The sequence below is a fragment of the Octodon degus genome, unplaced genomic scaffold (genome assembly GCF_000260255.1).
Source record: "Octodon degus isolate 3935 unplaced genomic scaffold, OctDeg1.0 scaffold00112, whole genome shotgun sequence".
Taxonomy (NCBI): domain Eukaryota; kingdom Metazoa; phylum Chordata; class Mammalia; order Rodentia; family Octodontidae; genus Octodon; species Octodon degus.
Genome location: NW_004524688.1, coordinates 4,631,382 through 4,648,542, shown reverse-complemented (window position 1 = coordinate 4,648,542; position 17,161 = coordinate 4,631,382). Strand labels below are relative to the sequence as shown.

The window sequence follows — 17,161 nt, the reverse complement described above, 5'->3', positions numbered from 1 at the left end:
ATTATTTCTCATCTACTGTGACATGTTTGTATAATTTTCAATTGAATAAAAATAATAAAAAATTAGAGCAAATACAGAATTTCAAAACACAAGATGATAGAAATTCAGCAATGGTTATTAGGTCATATATTGTTGTCTTCAAAGTAGTTCAGATTGGGCTGGTGAGATGGCTCAGTGGTCTAAAGCACCTACTTAGAACAAGCTTAGCAAAGCACAGGGACCGCGGCTCAATCCCCCAGCACCACATGCCAGCCAGCCCCGCCCCCTGGTGGGCTGAGCTGGCCACACACACACACAAACACACACACACACACACACACACACACACACAAATTTAAAAAAACAAAGTAGTTCAGATTACCAGATGTGAACATAAAAAATTGGTCAAAAAAGTAAATATTAACTATTTCTTTCAATAAACAAATAGAAATTAGTAGTACAATTATCTTAGCTATCTTATGTGTATATATTTTCCACTTCTTTCTTTTCTCTTTTCCCTCATCCCAGTTGTTATTCCTATTGAGCAGTTTCTTTCCCTTTCACAATATCTATTGTAGCTTCTCAATTTTATTTGCTCCTTCAAGTTCTTACACTAGAGAAACAATACAATGTTTACACATGTGAGTCTGATTTATTTCACCTGTGAGTATGGTCTCCAGTTGCATCCATTTACCTATAAAAGCTCTGCGTTTATCTTTCATTCTAGCTGAGCAGTACTCTATTGTATAAAAACAAAGCAGCTCTTTTATCCTTTCCTCAGTTGATGGGCATTTGGGTTGTTTCCAAGATTTAGCTAGGACAAATTGCACTGCTAGAAGTGTGTGTGCACGTATAATGCTGTGGTATGATGTTTTCGATTCTTCTGGAAAAATACCCAGGAGGGCACTAGCTGGGTTGAATGGGACCTCCAATCCTAGTTCTTAGTTTTTTTTTTTTTTTTTTTAATTAAATTTATTTTAGAGTTCTAAGGTGTTTTTTTTTTTTTTTTTTTGCAGAAGGAGGGATTGCACTCAGGCCCTTGCACTCCAAACCTAGATTTTTGAGAAATCTCCACTAATTTCCACAGTGGTTGTACTAGTTTATACTCCCACCAACAGTGGAGAAGGGTTCCCTTTTCCCCACAGCCCTTCTAGCATTTGTTATTGGTAGGTTACTTGATATCAGCTACACATTCTGGGGTGAGAGGGAATCTCAGTGTTTTAATTTGCATCTCTCAAATGATCAGTGATGTTGAATATTTTCTCATATATTTATTTACTTTTGTATTTCTTCATATGAGAAGTGTGTACTCATCTCAGATGCCCATTTTTGGATTGAAACTTCAGATTTGGAGGGTCTAATTTTTAAAAATTCTTTATATGCCCTTGAAGGAAGTACTTTGTCTGTGGCACCATGGGCTAATTTTTTCCCCAATTCATAGTTTTTTTTTTTTCGATTCTTTTGGCAATTTCTTTTGATGTGCAAACACTTTTCAATAAGAGGAGATCCCAATAGTTGATTTTTGTGTTTGTTTGTTTGTTTGTTTGTGTTTTTGTCTTTATGAGACAGGAAGGGACTCGCTGTGCAATTTAGGCTGGCCCTGAGCGTACATAGTCCTGCTGAGCTTTCATATGGCCCCACCTTCCTTCTTGGGCCAGACCTTAGTTGGAAGCCTGTCCCCTGGGAGCATATCTAGTGATTTTGACTGCCTCTAAGAGCCTTGGGGCTGCCATACAGTAGCACACAGGCACAGTACCCAGCTTAAGATAGTGAGGTTAAGCTGTTCAGACAGGACATTGATGGGCCATGGACTTGGACCCTGTAAAAGAATCTCTAATGCACACCTCCTGTATTGAGTTGTATGAAGATTGAAAGGTTAGGTAGGGTCTGGAGGGGCTAAAGAGGACAGTATTTGTAGGGCTTTCTCTAAGGTCTAAAAGGATAAGTGAGGAAAAGCCTTGTGATTTAAGGGCTCATCAGGGTCTCCTTTTGCAAATTTACAGATGCGTTTAGTGAGAATGGGACAGCTGGAAACCCATCTATGAAAGTATCCTATCATGGTGAAGAAGGACAGGAGCTGTTGTTTGGATCTGGGAGCTGGGAGCTGGGAAATCAAGCTCACATGGTCTGGAGATACGGCTTGGGTATGTTTGTGAAGAATGATGCCCAAAAAAGTGTTGGATGGGGAAGAGATTTGGGCCTTAGAGGGAGCTAGCCCTTGGAGTCCAGATGTTTCAGTAGCAAAGGAGTGTCCTTGCAGGATGACTCACAGGAGGGACTGTGAAGAAAGAGGTCACCTGCATTCTGTATGAGATGAGAGAAGACAAGAATGAAAGGAAAGGAAATGACATTCAAGGGCCTAACTGAAGTAGTGGAGGGGGGGGGGTCCCAGCAGCCCTGAGGTGGTCCAGATTAACTGCAGAGACTGGCAAATATCCGGGTGTATCCAAGTGAGGGCTGAGAGAGGCTGTGAGCAGAGGGGCAAGGGAGTAGCGGAAATCTAAGAGTAATGAGCGGTTGATTGGGGAACAGAAGGCAGGGGGGCTTGGCACCATTTGTGCGTGTTATCTATCCGTCCTTTCCTTTTCTTCCTGAGGAGTGTCCTTGGTGTAGACATGTCGGCTTGTTTACCATTCACCTTCTTACAAGGTGAAGTAAAGCATGTTAGAATGTTAAAGTCAACTTCAGCAAATGATTTATGCCTTGGGCAGCTCCAATCTAGAAGTGGTCCAGGGTTCCATGGAAAAAGCATACAGGGCAAGTTTTTGCAGCATGAATGCAGAAGTAATAAAATATTGATTAGCCACAGTTATGGCTTATGTTGTGTATTCTGTTGAAAGTTATATAATTATAAATTTGTTGGCTACTTCTGAGTGAACCTAAGTTCTGTTTTTTAAATTTTTAAAACTTTTATTCATTTATTTGGTACCTGACCTTGCCACGCAGCTTGGGCACATAGTGATCCTCCTGCCTCGGTCTCCCCAGTGCTGGGGTTACAGGCATGTACTACCATGCTAGGTCTTGGGGCCTGGCACGGTGAGCCTGGGGTTCTGGGGCTGGCACAGCATCCACTACTGGGGATCATACCTGGGTCCTTGCGCTTGCCAGGCAGGTGCGTAGACCACCGAGCTATCTCCCAGCCCTCTGTTTTAATACTGTATACACATTTACAAGAAATAGCTCAAGTATAAATTTTATTTATGCATGCAAATTGAGCGAGTTTCACTGAGAACTAACTGACTTTGCTCAGAAATTCCTCAGGCCTGCTTTACATTTTACTGACTTTGCAATCTTTTGAGGGACACTTTGGTTCTCTTCAGTTTTTAGTTATCACGGGTAACCTGGTACAAATGATGGTCTACAGAATTGTTGTGGACACATTTTTCCATTTCTCTGGGATAAATGCTGATGAGTACAATTGCTGGGTAATATGGTAAGTGCATATTTACTTTTATTTTTATTTATTTATTTTATTTTATTATTATTTTTTGTATTTTAGGGAAGGGTCTACAGGGTGTTCAGGGTCTCACTGCTAGATTGGATTTGTAGTGATCCGCCTGTTTACAGCCTCCAAACAGCTGGGATTACAGGGGCGTGCCACCACACCCAGTCTCAATTGCTGTCTCAGCATGCCCCAGGGGCGCGGCTGGCACAACAGACCTGGGGATGGGGGTGGAGTGGGGTGGGGGTGGGGTGGGGGGTGAAACCCCTGGCCCCTGAGCCTGCTTGTAGGCACTTTAATCTGCTGAGCTATTTGGCAGCCCACATATTAGTTTTAAAAGATATTGCAGAGCTGTTGTTCCTATTTAATCATTTATTTTCTAAGATAACACGAGCATAGAACATGAACATGCACATGAAAACATAAAAATGCAATGACTATAAAAAGCTTTTAAAAACATCCCTTTGCCTCTGCTGTCCAGGCCCTGACCTCATCTCTGTAGGCTACCAGTTAGGAAAGCAGCACATCACTTCTCATTATTATTCTAAAACTTACCTTTGAAGGTTTTTATGGTTCAACTCTAAATATTTTCCTTCCTTCTAAACTGATGAGTAGAGAGAACGTGGCTTATGTAAGCATTCCTCGTGTTGATAGACTTTTGTTATCCTTATTTCTGCTGTCATCTGTAAGTGATGCAACGCATACTTCAGAAGTAGCTGCATGTGTATATTTCTGTTTCTTATGTTCAGATTTTTTTTGTTGGGGGGGCTACTGGGGCTTGAACTCAGGACCTTGCACTTGCCAGGCAGGTGCTGTGCCCCTGAGCTACTTCCCCAGCTCCATATTTCTGTTTCTTAAAGGTGCAATTAGTGGGTCTCAGAGATGCAATGTGTGATACTAACTCTGACAAATTGCCTTCTTAAAAGAATGAGTCAATACTCCTGTCAGAAATGCATGAAAGTTTCTTCACACCGTTGTTCACACTCAGTATTATCAATTTTATTAATCTGATGAGTGAAATTTTTCAATGTAGTATTAATTTGTATTTCACTGATTCACAGGGAACACACATCTTTTTTTTTTAATGTATTTGGTACAAGGTCTCACTATCTGAGGTGTGTGAAAGAAAGAGAGAGAGAGAGAGAGAGAGAGAGAGACAGTGTTTATCAGTCTTGTTTTGTGTAGTCTTATTAATCTGTCTTGCTTTACATCTCCTGAATTTTGTTCTTGTTTAATGTTCTTATATTTTTTTTTCTAAAGTTGTTGGTCTACAAAATATTGGTGGTTCTTTGTGTGTGTGTGTGTGTGTGTGTGTGTGTGTGTGTGTGTGTGTGTGTGCGTATGGCCAGCTCAGCCCACCAGGGGGCAGGCCTGGCTGGCATGTGGTGCTGGGGGATTGAACCGCGGTCCCTGTGCTTTGTCAAGCTTGTTCTAAGTAGGTGCTTTAGACCACTGAGCCATCTCACCAGCCCATATTGGTGGTTCTTGACTAATAACGGTTTAATTAGTTTTTCCAACTTTTTTCAGTTGTTTTTACTTATGTGGTACAGGATCTTGCTACGAAGCTTGGACTTGTAGTGATCCTCCTGTCTCAGCCTTCCCAGCACTGGGATTACAGGTGTGTACCACCATGCCCAGTTTCAATGGCTGGTACAGTGTGCCTAGGGTTCTGATCCCTGTACAGCATGTGGTACTAGGGATTGAACCTGCATCCTTGTTTCTGCTAGGCAGGCATTTTTCCAACTTTTTGATAGGGTGAGAATGATACAATTCGGTAGAGGTCATACTTGTAACTTGGAGCAGCAGCAACAAGTCACAGCTCCCAGTCAGCCCCAAGATCTTAAAAGGAAGCAACCTAATACTCTAGTGGGCTATGCTGCTGGGCTATGGTGTAGTTAACACATATTTGATTTAATAATAGCTCCAATCTACAGTGAGTCTATGAGGAGATAACCTCATGAGTCAAGGGACAACTGTACTAGTATGTTAAACCTAGATTCTTGGGTCAGGGGACTCATACACAAAACTGACCTGATTAAACATTATGCTTCATTTTCTTTTCATAAATTCTCCAGTGATATCAGTAGTTACCCTTCCCTAATTTTTTTGTCATTACTTCCCACCGTGGTGATCAGATGGTATCGCTTGGCTTCCTAGCATCTGCTCCTGTATAAAAGCTTCATTGCAGGTGATCACAGGTAATAATTTATGTTCTGCCTGTGAGAGATGCCATCAGTGCTGGCGCTTGTCCAGCATTGCCTGCATTTCCCACTCATAATAAGAACATGAGTATGTTCAGTCCCAATCGCATCATTTAGCCAAGTTCCCATATTCAGGCGTCCCTTTCCTTGGATCGCCGTGGTACCAAGTAGAGCAGTGATCAGTTATCAATCACTAGGAGATCAATCAGTGGGTATCTCAAGTAGGAATAATTTAATACAGACATGATTTGCAAAATGCTTATTTGAGAAGAGAAGAAAGTGTGCTGGAGAGAGAAAAGGGTTTCACACAGACAGTAGGGGGTAGTGGTTGCTCCTGGTTGAAGCCCGATGGCCTGCTTAGGTGATGAAATTGGTGAAGGCATCTTTGCTGCCACCACTGCTGCTACTGCTAGCCATGCACCACTGCCACTGAGTAGTACTGGGGACTTCTATCCTACTCTAGTGACCTGCAATGGTCACAGTAGCTTTTGTTTCCTTCATGGAATAAAGAAAATGGCACTATCCCTTGTCAGAGCCCTAGAGGAAGCCAAGTGGTAAGGGACCTGGGAAGTGTAGTTTATAGAGTCAATTATAGGAGAGAATACGTGGATAGGTGTGCACCTTACCTATGGTCTGAATGGGTCCCCAGTGTGGTGGTGTGAGAAGGGAGGTGGAATCCAACAGGAAATATTTAGGACACTGGTGTTGCTGCCCTCAGAGAGAAGTAGTGTAGCTTCGTTGGGGCCATGGTTAGCTCTAATAGGTGCATTGTTATAGAAGAGAAGTGTTGAGGGCCATTCTATACAATTTTTGAGGACAAATCATTTCATAATTAAATTGTGATTAGAGCTCAACTGAAGCCCAGTATCTTGCCCATGTGAGCCAGCTATATTGTGTGGAAACATAATTCCAGTGCCTCCAGTTGAGGCCTCAGTGGTCCCTTGAGGCTGTGATGCTTCAGGGCAAGATTATATCAGCTGAAAATATCTTGGTTCCTTGAGAGCCAAGTTGTAATAGTAAAATCCTTGGGAAAAGACAAACTCTTTATTATTATTATTATTATTTAATGCTTTTTTTTTCAGGGTCTGCAGGGTCTATGTACCATCTCTCCCCATGGTCTTCATCCACATAAAGGTCCTAATTAGCATAAGACTGCCCCGACCTCTAAGTCATCAGAAGTGATCCTCATCAACATAAGATTTTCTCAGCATAAGATTCCCACCACCCTTGAGTCATCCAATAATCTCTCTGATTATTGTGTACACCCAATAAGTGGTGGGTATCCCTGACTGTCACTGTGTCTGCCCATCCTGAGGTAATGCCCTCCCAGCACCACTCCATGTGTACTTGGAAGTGTGTGTCTCTCTGTCTTTATCTCTCACTGTACCCCTCTCTAGGCAGCTCAGGTGACTGGTCATCCCTGACAAGAAAGACTGCTCTCTCCACACTGTGTGCTCTGTTTCTCCCACTTGTGGTCCTGCTGTTATGCCGCCTACCATGATGTGATGTGATCAGCAGAGCCCTTGCCAGACTGGTGATGTGCTGCTTGGATCTGTCACCTTCCCAACTGTAAGTTCAATTTTCTTTCCTTATAAAACACTTACCCTCAGGTATTTTGGTATAGCAATGGAAAAATGGACTAAAACACAGAAAGTGTGTTTCCTCGAATTGATGGAAAAACTAAAAAAGAAGACAGTTTGAGGTCTGGGAGATAGGGGATCCAAGACCAGAAAGGGGCAACCAGCAACCTCAGAAAGAGGGACAGGAGAGTTTCCCTCTTTCTACATTTTCTTGGCTACTGTATATGGAACAGATTCGAAAATTTCATATCTGTAAACTTCTTTAGAATGGGTGGTAGAAATAGAATAAGCTAAATAAATTTTTCTCTTTATCACAGGTCTTATAGTTTTTAGCTTTTAGAGCTGTATTGATTATATTTCTTTGATAAACTCTTAATATATTTTTAAAGTCCAAAACTTTCTAGAATATTATTTGAGTGAAAAATTATCATCTATGATTTAAGAACACCAACAATGTTCTTTATTTAAGTTTCCTCAAGATCTTTTACAGAAAGCACACAGTTAGTTACCCATCCAAATATAGAAAGACTTCGTGATTCCTCGAGTTGCACTCTAATTCTTTTATTTGACATTCCTTCAAGTCTCACTCAGATAACCATCAATGTATTTAAAACTTACTCACCTATCACTGAGACCCCATTCAAAGGTCTTGATATATATTCTGGACAGTATGATGCAACATTAGGTATTTAATTCTTTAAGGAAACATACTCTTTTCTCCTAGCTTTATTGTTTCTTCAGATCTTTTCTATTTGATTTCCTTCACCCACAGTTCCCTTATGTATTCTGGGCTGATGTCATTGTGGGGAAGGAACCAAATAAAGAAATACAAAGATGGGAAAAGCTTCAAGCCAAACCAATGGCCTGGGAGTTCTGAGGACTCTGTGAGCTGGGAGGGCTTGGTAGGGTCCAGACTGTAGGGTGACTTTTACAGAGGAACAAGCTCCACTGGCTGTAGCTCTAGGCTGACAGAGTGTAAGGGTCGCTAGGGGTGAATTGCTTGGGCTTTGTGGTGAGGGAAGGAATCTCTGCTTCTGGTCTTGGCAGCCTCAATGCAAGGCCATAGCAGGAGTCATAGTCTTTTTCCTTAGGTTAGTAGATTGTCTGGTTTCTTTACTTGAAGGAAAATCATATTTTCTTTGTATTTTCTTGGTGTGCTATAAGACATAAAATTGAAGAGGAGAGAAGGAAATTATGAGGAGGTTAAAATTAAAGTGGATATACAATAAACAAATCACAGTTATAAGCTACCCAAGTTTAGTCTTGAAAGGTGTATTCTGGGGCTGGTGAGATGGCTCAGTGGTCTAAAGCACCTACTTGGAACAAGCTTAGCAAATGCACAGGGACCGTGGTTCAATCCCCCAGCACCACATGCCAGCCAGCCCCGCTCCCAGTGGGCTGAGCTGGCCACACACACACACACACACACACACACACAAAATAAATAAATTTAAAAAAAAAAGGTGTATTCTGATTTTCATAAAGAAAATGGACAGAACTTGGTATAGTAGAACTGGGTGTACCTGAAACCTTTCTTGAGAAGAAGAACTGCTATAACTAAGGTCTTTTCTTAGGGAATTTCACTATTTTTTTGTAGCAGAGAATATGGAGAAAGATTGAGTTTAACTTTACATCAGTTAGATGACGGTTGCAAAAAATCCAGACGGTATTATCAGTTCTCAAACAAAATTTGAGAAGTTACTTTTAAGCCGATGTCCATTTACTTTTCAATAGTTTGATGAGTGAGAATGCAATTAAAATTTTTCTCACATTTCAAGTTTTGTCAAGCATTTTATCTGTACAAATTTCAGAACTTGCTGATATCCATCAGGAGAAGGCTGCTTCCTTCAGTGTGTTCTTCTCGTCCATGTTCTCTGCATATGCTCCAGTTCACAGCCATACTGGCTCAGGCGTGGACTCTCCTAGGCACCAACATCCCCATAGAATCCCCCACTGGTACAGGGTCAGTCCTGCCTCACTTTTTAGATCGGTCCAGTCTGAAGTCAAGTTGGCAGAAAGCCACCAAATTATTCGGGAACACTTGAGTCCTCTCAGACTTCAGGCAGAGGGGCAATCTCATTGGAAATTCCATAGTTTCTATACTCGCAATGAGAGCAGCAGCATCACGGAGAAGAGCAGCAGCGCAGAAGCAACAATAGCAGCATCCAAAGTAGCAGGGATATCACAAACATCATCAGTAGTCCAATCAGTAAGCATCTAATCAGTAAGCAGTAGTCTAATCAGTAAGTCTAATCAGTGGCATCATCAGTAGTCTAATCAGTAAGGACAGCAACAACAACATCGGGAGCACCACCACCAGCATCAACAGTAATAGTAACATTAAAAGCATCAACAGCAATGGCAGCCACAGCAGCAGCATAGACAGCAACATTGCAACCAACAACACCATCACCAATATTAGCAGCAATAGCATCATCTACAACAACAGCAGCAACAACAGAGCTACCAACAACAGTACCATCAACAGCAACAGCAGCAACATCAACAATGACAGCAAGAACAAAAGTAAAACTACCAAGGGTCAGGGAGATAGCTCAGTGGCATATGCACCTGCCTGGAAACTGCAAGTCCTGAGTTTAATCCCTGGTAAAAACAAAACAAAACAAAACACCCCAAACCACCAATAATATTATCATCAGCATTATTAGCAGCAACAATAGCAGCAGAATCAGAAAAAATAGCAGCAACAAGGATAGCAGCAGTGGCAACAGCAATAGGAACAATAGCAGCAATGGTAGCATTATAATCAGCAAGATTAGTAGAAGGAACAACAGTAATATAGACATTATCTGTAACAACAGCATCATCAACAAAAACAAAATCAAGTGCAGCAACAGTACCACCAACAGTTTCACCAATAGCATAACGAACAATAGCAGCAACAACAATAGCAGTAACACCAGAATCAATACTACCACCAGTGGCAGCAACATTTTTAACAAAAACAGATGCAACAATGCTATTGGCAACAACAGTGGTAATAACAGCAGCACTAACAGCACCACCTCCACCACCAGTATCAGCAGCAACAACAACAAAAGCAATAGCAATACTATCAATAATAGCAGGACCAGCAGTGTCAGCAGCATTACTACTAGAAACAATAGCAGCAATATCATTAGCACCATAATCAGCAACATTAGCAAAAGTTACAACAGCAGAAATAACAGCAATATCAACAACAATGGCAGAAGCAATAGCAAGAGTACCACCAAGAACATCAATGGCACCACTAACAGTGGCTGCAACAATAGCACCATCACCAGCAGTATCAAGAATAGCAGCAACAATAGTAACACTGACAATGACAGCAAAGCCAACAACAACACCACCAATAGTAGAAGCAACTGCAGCAGTACCAGCACTAATGGCAATAGCAACATCAGCAGCATCACAACAGTGGCAACATCACTACACTTAGCAACAACGACAATAGTAGGATCAACAATAGCAATAACAACAACTGTAGCAGCAGCACTAGCAGTAGCACGAGTCAAGGTGCAGCAGTAGCAGCAGCAACCCTAGCAATAGCAACACCAGTAGCAACACCAGTATTACAATCAGCAACACAAACAGCAGCAAAAACAGGAGTACCAACAATAGTAGCAGCAAAAGCAGCACCATCATCACCACCAACAACAGGAACAACAGTAGTATTGACAATAGCCATAACAATAGCAAAAACAACAATAGCATCATCAGCAACAATGGTTGCACCAATGTCAACGGTTGCACCAATGACAACATCAACAATAATGACAAAAATACCAGCACTAGTGGCACCAAGAATAGCAGCAACAACATCAGCATTAGCAGCAGCATCAGCAGTGGTGACAATAGTGATGATGGTGGCAGTGGTGTTGGCAACAGCAGCAGTAGAAACCACAGCAACAGCAACACCACCATCAACTGCAACAGCTACAGCAATATCATTAGCACCATAATCAGCAACATTAGCAAAAGCAACCAACAGCAGCAGTAATAGGAACACCAGCAGCAAGAGCAACAGCAATAGCAATGGTGGCATCAACAACAGTATAATCAACAATAGCAGCAACAGCAGCAGCAGCACCACCACCACCATTACTATCACCACCAACTACCACAAAAGAATCTCTAACCTCATCAGCACCGCCAGCAGCAACAGCACCATCAGCAACATTACCACCATCAATATCATCAGCAATAACAGCAGCACCAACAGAAGCAACAAAAACAAAATCATCAGCAACATTAGCAGCAACAGCAGCAACAACATTACTAACACCAACAGTAGCACCAATGATAGCAGCAACAACAATACCAGCAATGTTGCTACCAACAACACCAGGAATAGAATTAGCAGTGACAGCAACAACAGCAGCAGTAGCACCTGTATCAACAATAACAGCAACAGCATTAACGGCAGCAATAGTAGTACCAACAACAGCAACACTGTCATCACCACCACCAGCAGTAACAATAGCAGCAATAGCAGCAACAACAGCAGCAGAAACAGCAATAGCAACAGTGCTATTAATCATAACACTAGTGATGGCATCAATAGTAGCAATAGCACCACCAGCAATACCACCAACAGCACCAGCAGCGACTTCCACAACAGCAGCAACCAGTTACAGCAGCAACAACATCAACATTACCATTAACAACAACTACAAAAGTGGCAACAACAGCAAAATCAACACTAGCAAGAACATCAATAGGAACAATAGCAGTATCACCACCAGCAGCAGCAATAGTGGCATAATCAACAATAGTAACAACAGGAGCAGCACAACTATCACCATCAGCAGCAACAACAATAACATCAGCAACAGTAGTAGTAACATCAATAACAATGGCATCAACAGCAACAGTAGTACCAATGGCAGCAATAACAATGCAGCAACAACAGTCACTAATGTATCAGCAACAGCAGCAGCAAAATAGCTGCAACTACACAAACAACAGCCTAAATAGCAGCAGAACAATTAGCAGCATCAGTGATAGTAGTAAGAACAGCATCAGTAACGGCAGAAGCAGGCCGGCCAAATAGTGCAGCTGATTAAAACACCTGCAAACAGGGATGGGGTTTGATCCCCAGGCCTGCTGTGCTGGCTCCACCCCTGGTTCAACAACAACCAGAACAGCAGCAGCATCAATAACAATATAATAATATTATTGATATTATTATATCAATAATAATGGCAGCAATTGCATGCTGAGACTGCAATTGAGACGGGGTGGGGTGGCACATGCCAAAACTTGGGAGGCTGTAAACAGGAGAATCACTATGAGTCCAATCTAGTAGTGAGACCCGAAACACACTGTACACCCTTCCTTAAAATACGGAAAAAAATAGCAGCAGCATTAATAGCAACAACAACAGCATCAACAGCAGCAGCAGCAGTAACAGTTGCAGCAATACCAATAAAAGTAGCATTACCAAAAGAAGAACAGCAACAATATAAAAACCACCAGTGGAATCATCAACAGCAGCAATTGCAGCAGCAGCAGAAGTAGTAGAGGCAGAAGCAACAACAGCAAGAGCAACAGCACCAGCAATAGCAGCACCAACAATAGCAACTATAATAGCAGCATTAATAATGACCACAACAGCAGCAGCAGCAACAACGGCAGTAGCACAACTTCAACAATAGTGTTAATAACAGTATCAGCAACAAAGGCAGCTATAGAACCAACAGTAGCACTCAAAACAGCAGACTCAACAACAGTTGCAGCGACAACTGTATAAATAGCATCATCAACAATGGTGGCAGCAGCAACAACAGCAATAGCAGCATCAGCAACTACAATTATAACAGAGGCATCAATAACAGCCATAACAACAGCAGCAAGGACAACATCAACAACCGCTTTAGCAACAGCACCAGGAGCAACTACAGAACCAACAACACCAACCAGAACAGCAGCATCAACAGCAACAGCATCAGAAACAGCAACAAGAGCACTAACAACAGCAACGATAATGACCATAAAAGCAGCAGCAACAACACAAACAACAGTGTCAACAACAGCATCAGAAATAGCAGCAGCAGAGCTATAAAATCAATAGCATTCATAACAGCAGCCTCAACAATAATGGCAGCAATAGCGACCAGGGCAGCAGCCGCCACAATAGCACCACCAATGGCATCAACAATAGCAGTAACAGCAGCAGCAGCAACAATAACAAGTATAACAACAACATAAATAATGGTCATAACAGCAGTAACAACATTAACAACAATGTCAATAGCATCATCAACATCATTAGCAGCAGCAGCAGCAGCAGCAACTATAGGATCAATAGCATCCATAACAGCAGCATCAATCATAATGGCAGCAATAGCAGCTGCAGAAATAGCAGCACCAACAATAGCAGTAACAACAGCAGCATTAACAGTGGCAGCAACAGTGTAGCCACTATAGCAGCCAGGAGAGCAGCAGTAGCAACATCAGCAAGAGCAACATCAGCAGCAGAAATAGTAAAAGCAGTAATAGCAGCAACATTGACAATGGCAGCAACAGCAGCACTAACAACAGCCTTAATAGCATCAACAGGAGTAACAGCAGCAACATCAGCAATAGCAGCAGCAGCAACAATAGCAGAACCACCAATGGCATCAACAATAGCAGCAACAGCAGGAGCAGCAACAATAACAACTATAATAGCTTCATAAATAATGGCCATAACAGTGGTAACAACAATAACAACGTCAGTAGCATCATCATCATCATCATCATCATCATCAGCAGCAGCAGCAGCAGCAGCAGCAGCAGCAGCAGCAGCAACAGCTATAGAACCACAAATAGTCGCCAGTACAACAGCACTGACAATGGCAGCGACAGTAATAACGGCAGCAGTAACAGAAGTACCAGCACCAACACCAACAACACCAACACCATCACCAGCAGCAGAAATAGCAGCAACAGCAGGAACAGCAGCACCATCCACAGCAGTAATGGAAAGACATTGACAACAGCATCAACAACAACCACAATGGCCACAATAACAACAACAATAATAATGTAAACAACAGCAGCAGCTGTAGCACTACCAACTGTAGCTGGAATAACATCAACCAAAGTAGCAGCAACAATAACAGTAGTGAGCTGGGGAGATAGCTCAGCTGCATAAGCATCTTCCTGACAAGTGCAAGATACATGATAAAGGGGGATTATTATATATTGATAACTAATCATAATTTTATATTTTTACTATTTCATTTAATCATTTTTCACTGAGCTATCTCCCTGGCCCTATTTAATCATTTTTTATGTTTATGTATTCTCAGTATATTTACAGGTGGTAGAATACACACTTTCCTATATTTTGCTTTTTTTCCCATTAATGATACATCTTGGGGAGTTTTCCTTATCAGTGTACATACACTGCCTCTTTTTTCAAAATGGTCATACAGCATTTCATGGAATGACATATCGTGTTTAACTGCTCTCCCAGCTGATGGGCCCTTGGGTTGTTCCCAATCTTTTGTTACCTAATAGTGTTTTGGTGATCAGTTCTGTACACCTGTATTTTGCACGTGTCAATTCCTAGAAGTGTGGAATCGCTAGGTGAAGGAGTGTGGAATCGCTAGTTACCAGGATCCTATCATCATAGCGACCATTGTGGGTGTATCACAGAATTTGTTTTCCTACTTGCAGTAGAGGAGGTTGGTGGTTTCCTATTCTTTCTCAATTTGATTACATTCCAGGTACTTTGGTTTTTAGCAATAAAATAAATATTTGTATAGTGTTAATTTGCACTTCTTTGATTATGGAGGAGGTTGAACATATTTTCTTACATTGAAGAGTTGTTTTAATTTCCTTTTCACTGAATTAGCTGCTCACATCCTTTGCTTTTCTTTTTCACGGCTGCCCTTATGGCTTTGTTAGTGCTCTTTGTACGTTCAGGAGATCAGCCCTTACTTCCTGTAAGTTTGTCATTTTACTTTTAACTTATGCTAGCTTTTCAAGGTGGATTTAAACAAAATTGTGAATACAAATATTGATCCTTCTTTTATGGGTCTTAATTTTTTTACACATATAGGAAGACCTTTCTTATTATGAAGGTATAAAGGCGTCCTCCTATAGTGTCTTCGTTGTTTCACTGTTTCTTTTTTTTCAATTTTGTCTTTGGTTTATCTTGAATTTATCTCATTATACAATAAAAGGTACGGATTCAACCTCAGCTTTCTCTCCAACTGGATTCAGGGTTGTCCCAAAATACTTATTGAGTAGTTCATTTTGGAATCTCAGCTCCCTACCTCTGCATGGCTTCAGCATCCTCAATGGTCTCGGGCAGAGCCTTCCCTTTGGTCTCTGGGAGCAGCAGCACCAGTCCCCCAGCCACGAAGCCAACCACAGCTGCAAAGACGAATGGATGTGAATCACATTTAGAAAGGCAGGCTCTATAATCAGAGCTCCCATCCCCACCCTGTATTTTCCTATACTTATTTATAGATTCCTTGGCCAGCTCTGACTGTCCTATTTTCCATCATAAATATTCTGCCAATTCCAAACACCATTGGATTATAATTCCTTTTAGGGAAATGAAATACTTAACGTTTTGAATCAAGGTTATTCCAGGCTAGAGGGCATTATCACAATATTAAGATATTTTGGAGTTAGAAAAAAAAAAAAACTGAAAAAAAAAAAACCCAAAACCAAAGAAAAGGCAGAACATAGGCCTGCCAGTATAAAGCACTTGGTAATGAAAATACATCAGAAAACTTGGACCTTTAATAGCAGATTAAAGTAATGAAAGTACTACTCCATAATGGCATTAAAAACTATCATGAGGCTATTTAGTTCAAATGCAAGTGCTTGTCAAATTCCTGTCGCTCCTTTTTCTTTGTGTGTAATTATAATCTTTAATAACTGTGTTGATATTTTTATTTCTTTAAATTCTGATATAATGTTTTGGTCTTTTAAAGTTGTATCTTTATATACTGTTTCCATAATGGAACATAGGAAGCAGGACTTGGGATTTTTAGGCACTGCATGATGGACTCTGTGTGTGCCCTTAAGAAATGGTGGCAATAAATAGATGCCACAAGTCCCAGCACTGAGCCCTGGGTCTGACTCTGGCTCCTTCCCTGGTCTGCAAGCCTTGGGAGCTCTGGTAGTAGTAGCCTTGCCTCTCTGATTCCTTTTTGTCTCATGGGGCAATACTCTACCTCACAGGCTTGTTAGGAGGCTGAAGTGAGTAGTCATCAAGCACCTGAGACAATACGAGGCTCGTGGCATGAGCTATGGATGCGGCTACTAAATTCTTTGCTGCTCTGAGTCTGAGATCTTCCAGATTCACCTGGAGACTATATAGTGATGGATTCTTTGTACCACAATGTAATGAATCTCTGAAATGAATGAACTTTGACGAACAGATTCATCCAATCATCACCCATTTAGCATTTTACATTAACAAAAATAAGCCTGAGAGCGCAGGCCCGGCGAGTGAGTGAGACTGCCCATGGCCACGGGATCCTGAATAGACCCAGAGCGCAGGCCTGGTGAGTGAGTGAGATGACCCGGGGCCCGCCGGATCCTGAATAGACCCAGTGCCCAGGCCCGGCATGTGAGTGAGACCACCCAGGGCCCGGGGATCCTCATTGACCCAGAGTGCAGGCCCAGCAGGGAACCCTTCAGCAGAACTCCCTGCAAAGAGGCTAGAGGCAAGAGCCACCCAGCTGTTTCAGGAGCAGAACATCTTGCCAGAGAGACACAAAGGGTTCAACTCTAAGGGCTGCAGCGGAAAGAAATGGAGCACACAGCCAGAACCAAACAACACCCACCTGGAGGAATCTGAACTTCGTTGATCCGGGCCTCGTGCTAAGGTAATAACTCTAAGTTCTACACCGAAGGTCAGAAGACAGTGGTATACAAAATGACAAAGAGAAGGAACAAAATGCAGTCTCAGGCCCCGAGTCCACCCAGTACAAATGCAGAAGACACTA

General features: G+C 41.9%; 1 protein-coding gene across 1 annotated transcript in view; it reads right to left on the bottom strand.

Moving 5' to 3' along the window:
* Window positions 1–7,751: 7,751 nt before the first annotated feature.
* The window catches only part of Slc22a2 (solute carrier family 22 member 2), a 38,717-nt gene continuing 29,307 nt past the window's right edge, over window positions 7,752–17,161 (bottom strand). Inside the window, exons 10-11 of the mRNA XM_004639436.2 lie at window positions 15,473–15,572; window positions 7,752–8,359 (exon numbers count right to left, since the gene is read on the bottom strand). Coding sequence (XP_004639493.2) covers window positions 8,290–8,359; window positions 15,473–15,572 — 170 coding nt within the window. The 3' untranslated portion in view covers window positions 7,752–8,289. The remainder of the gene's footprint in view (window positions 8,360–15,472; window positions 15,573–17,161) is intronic.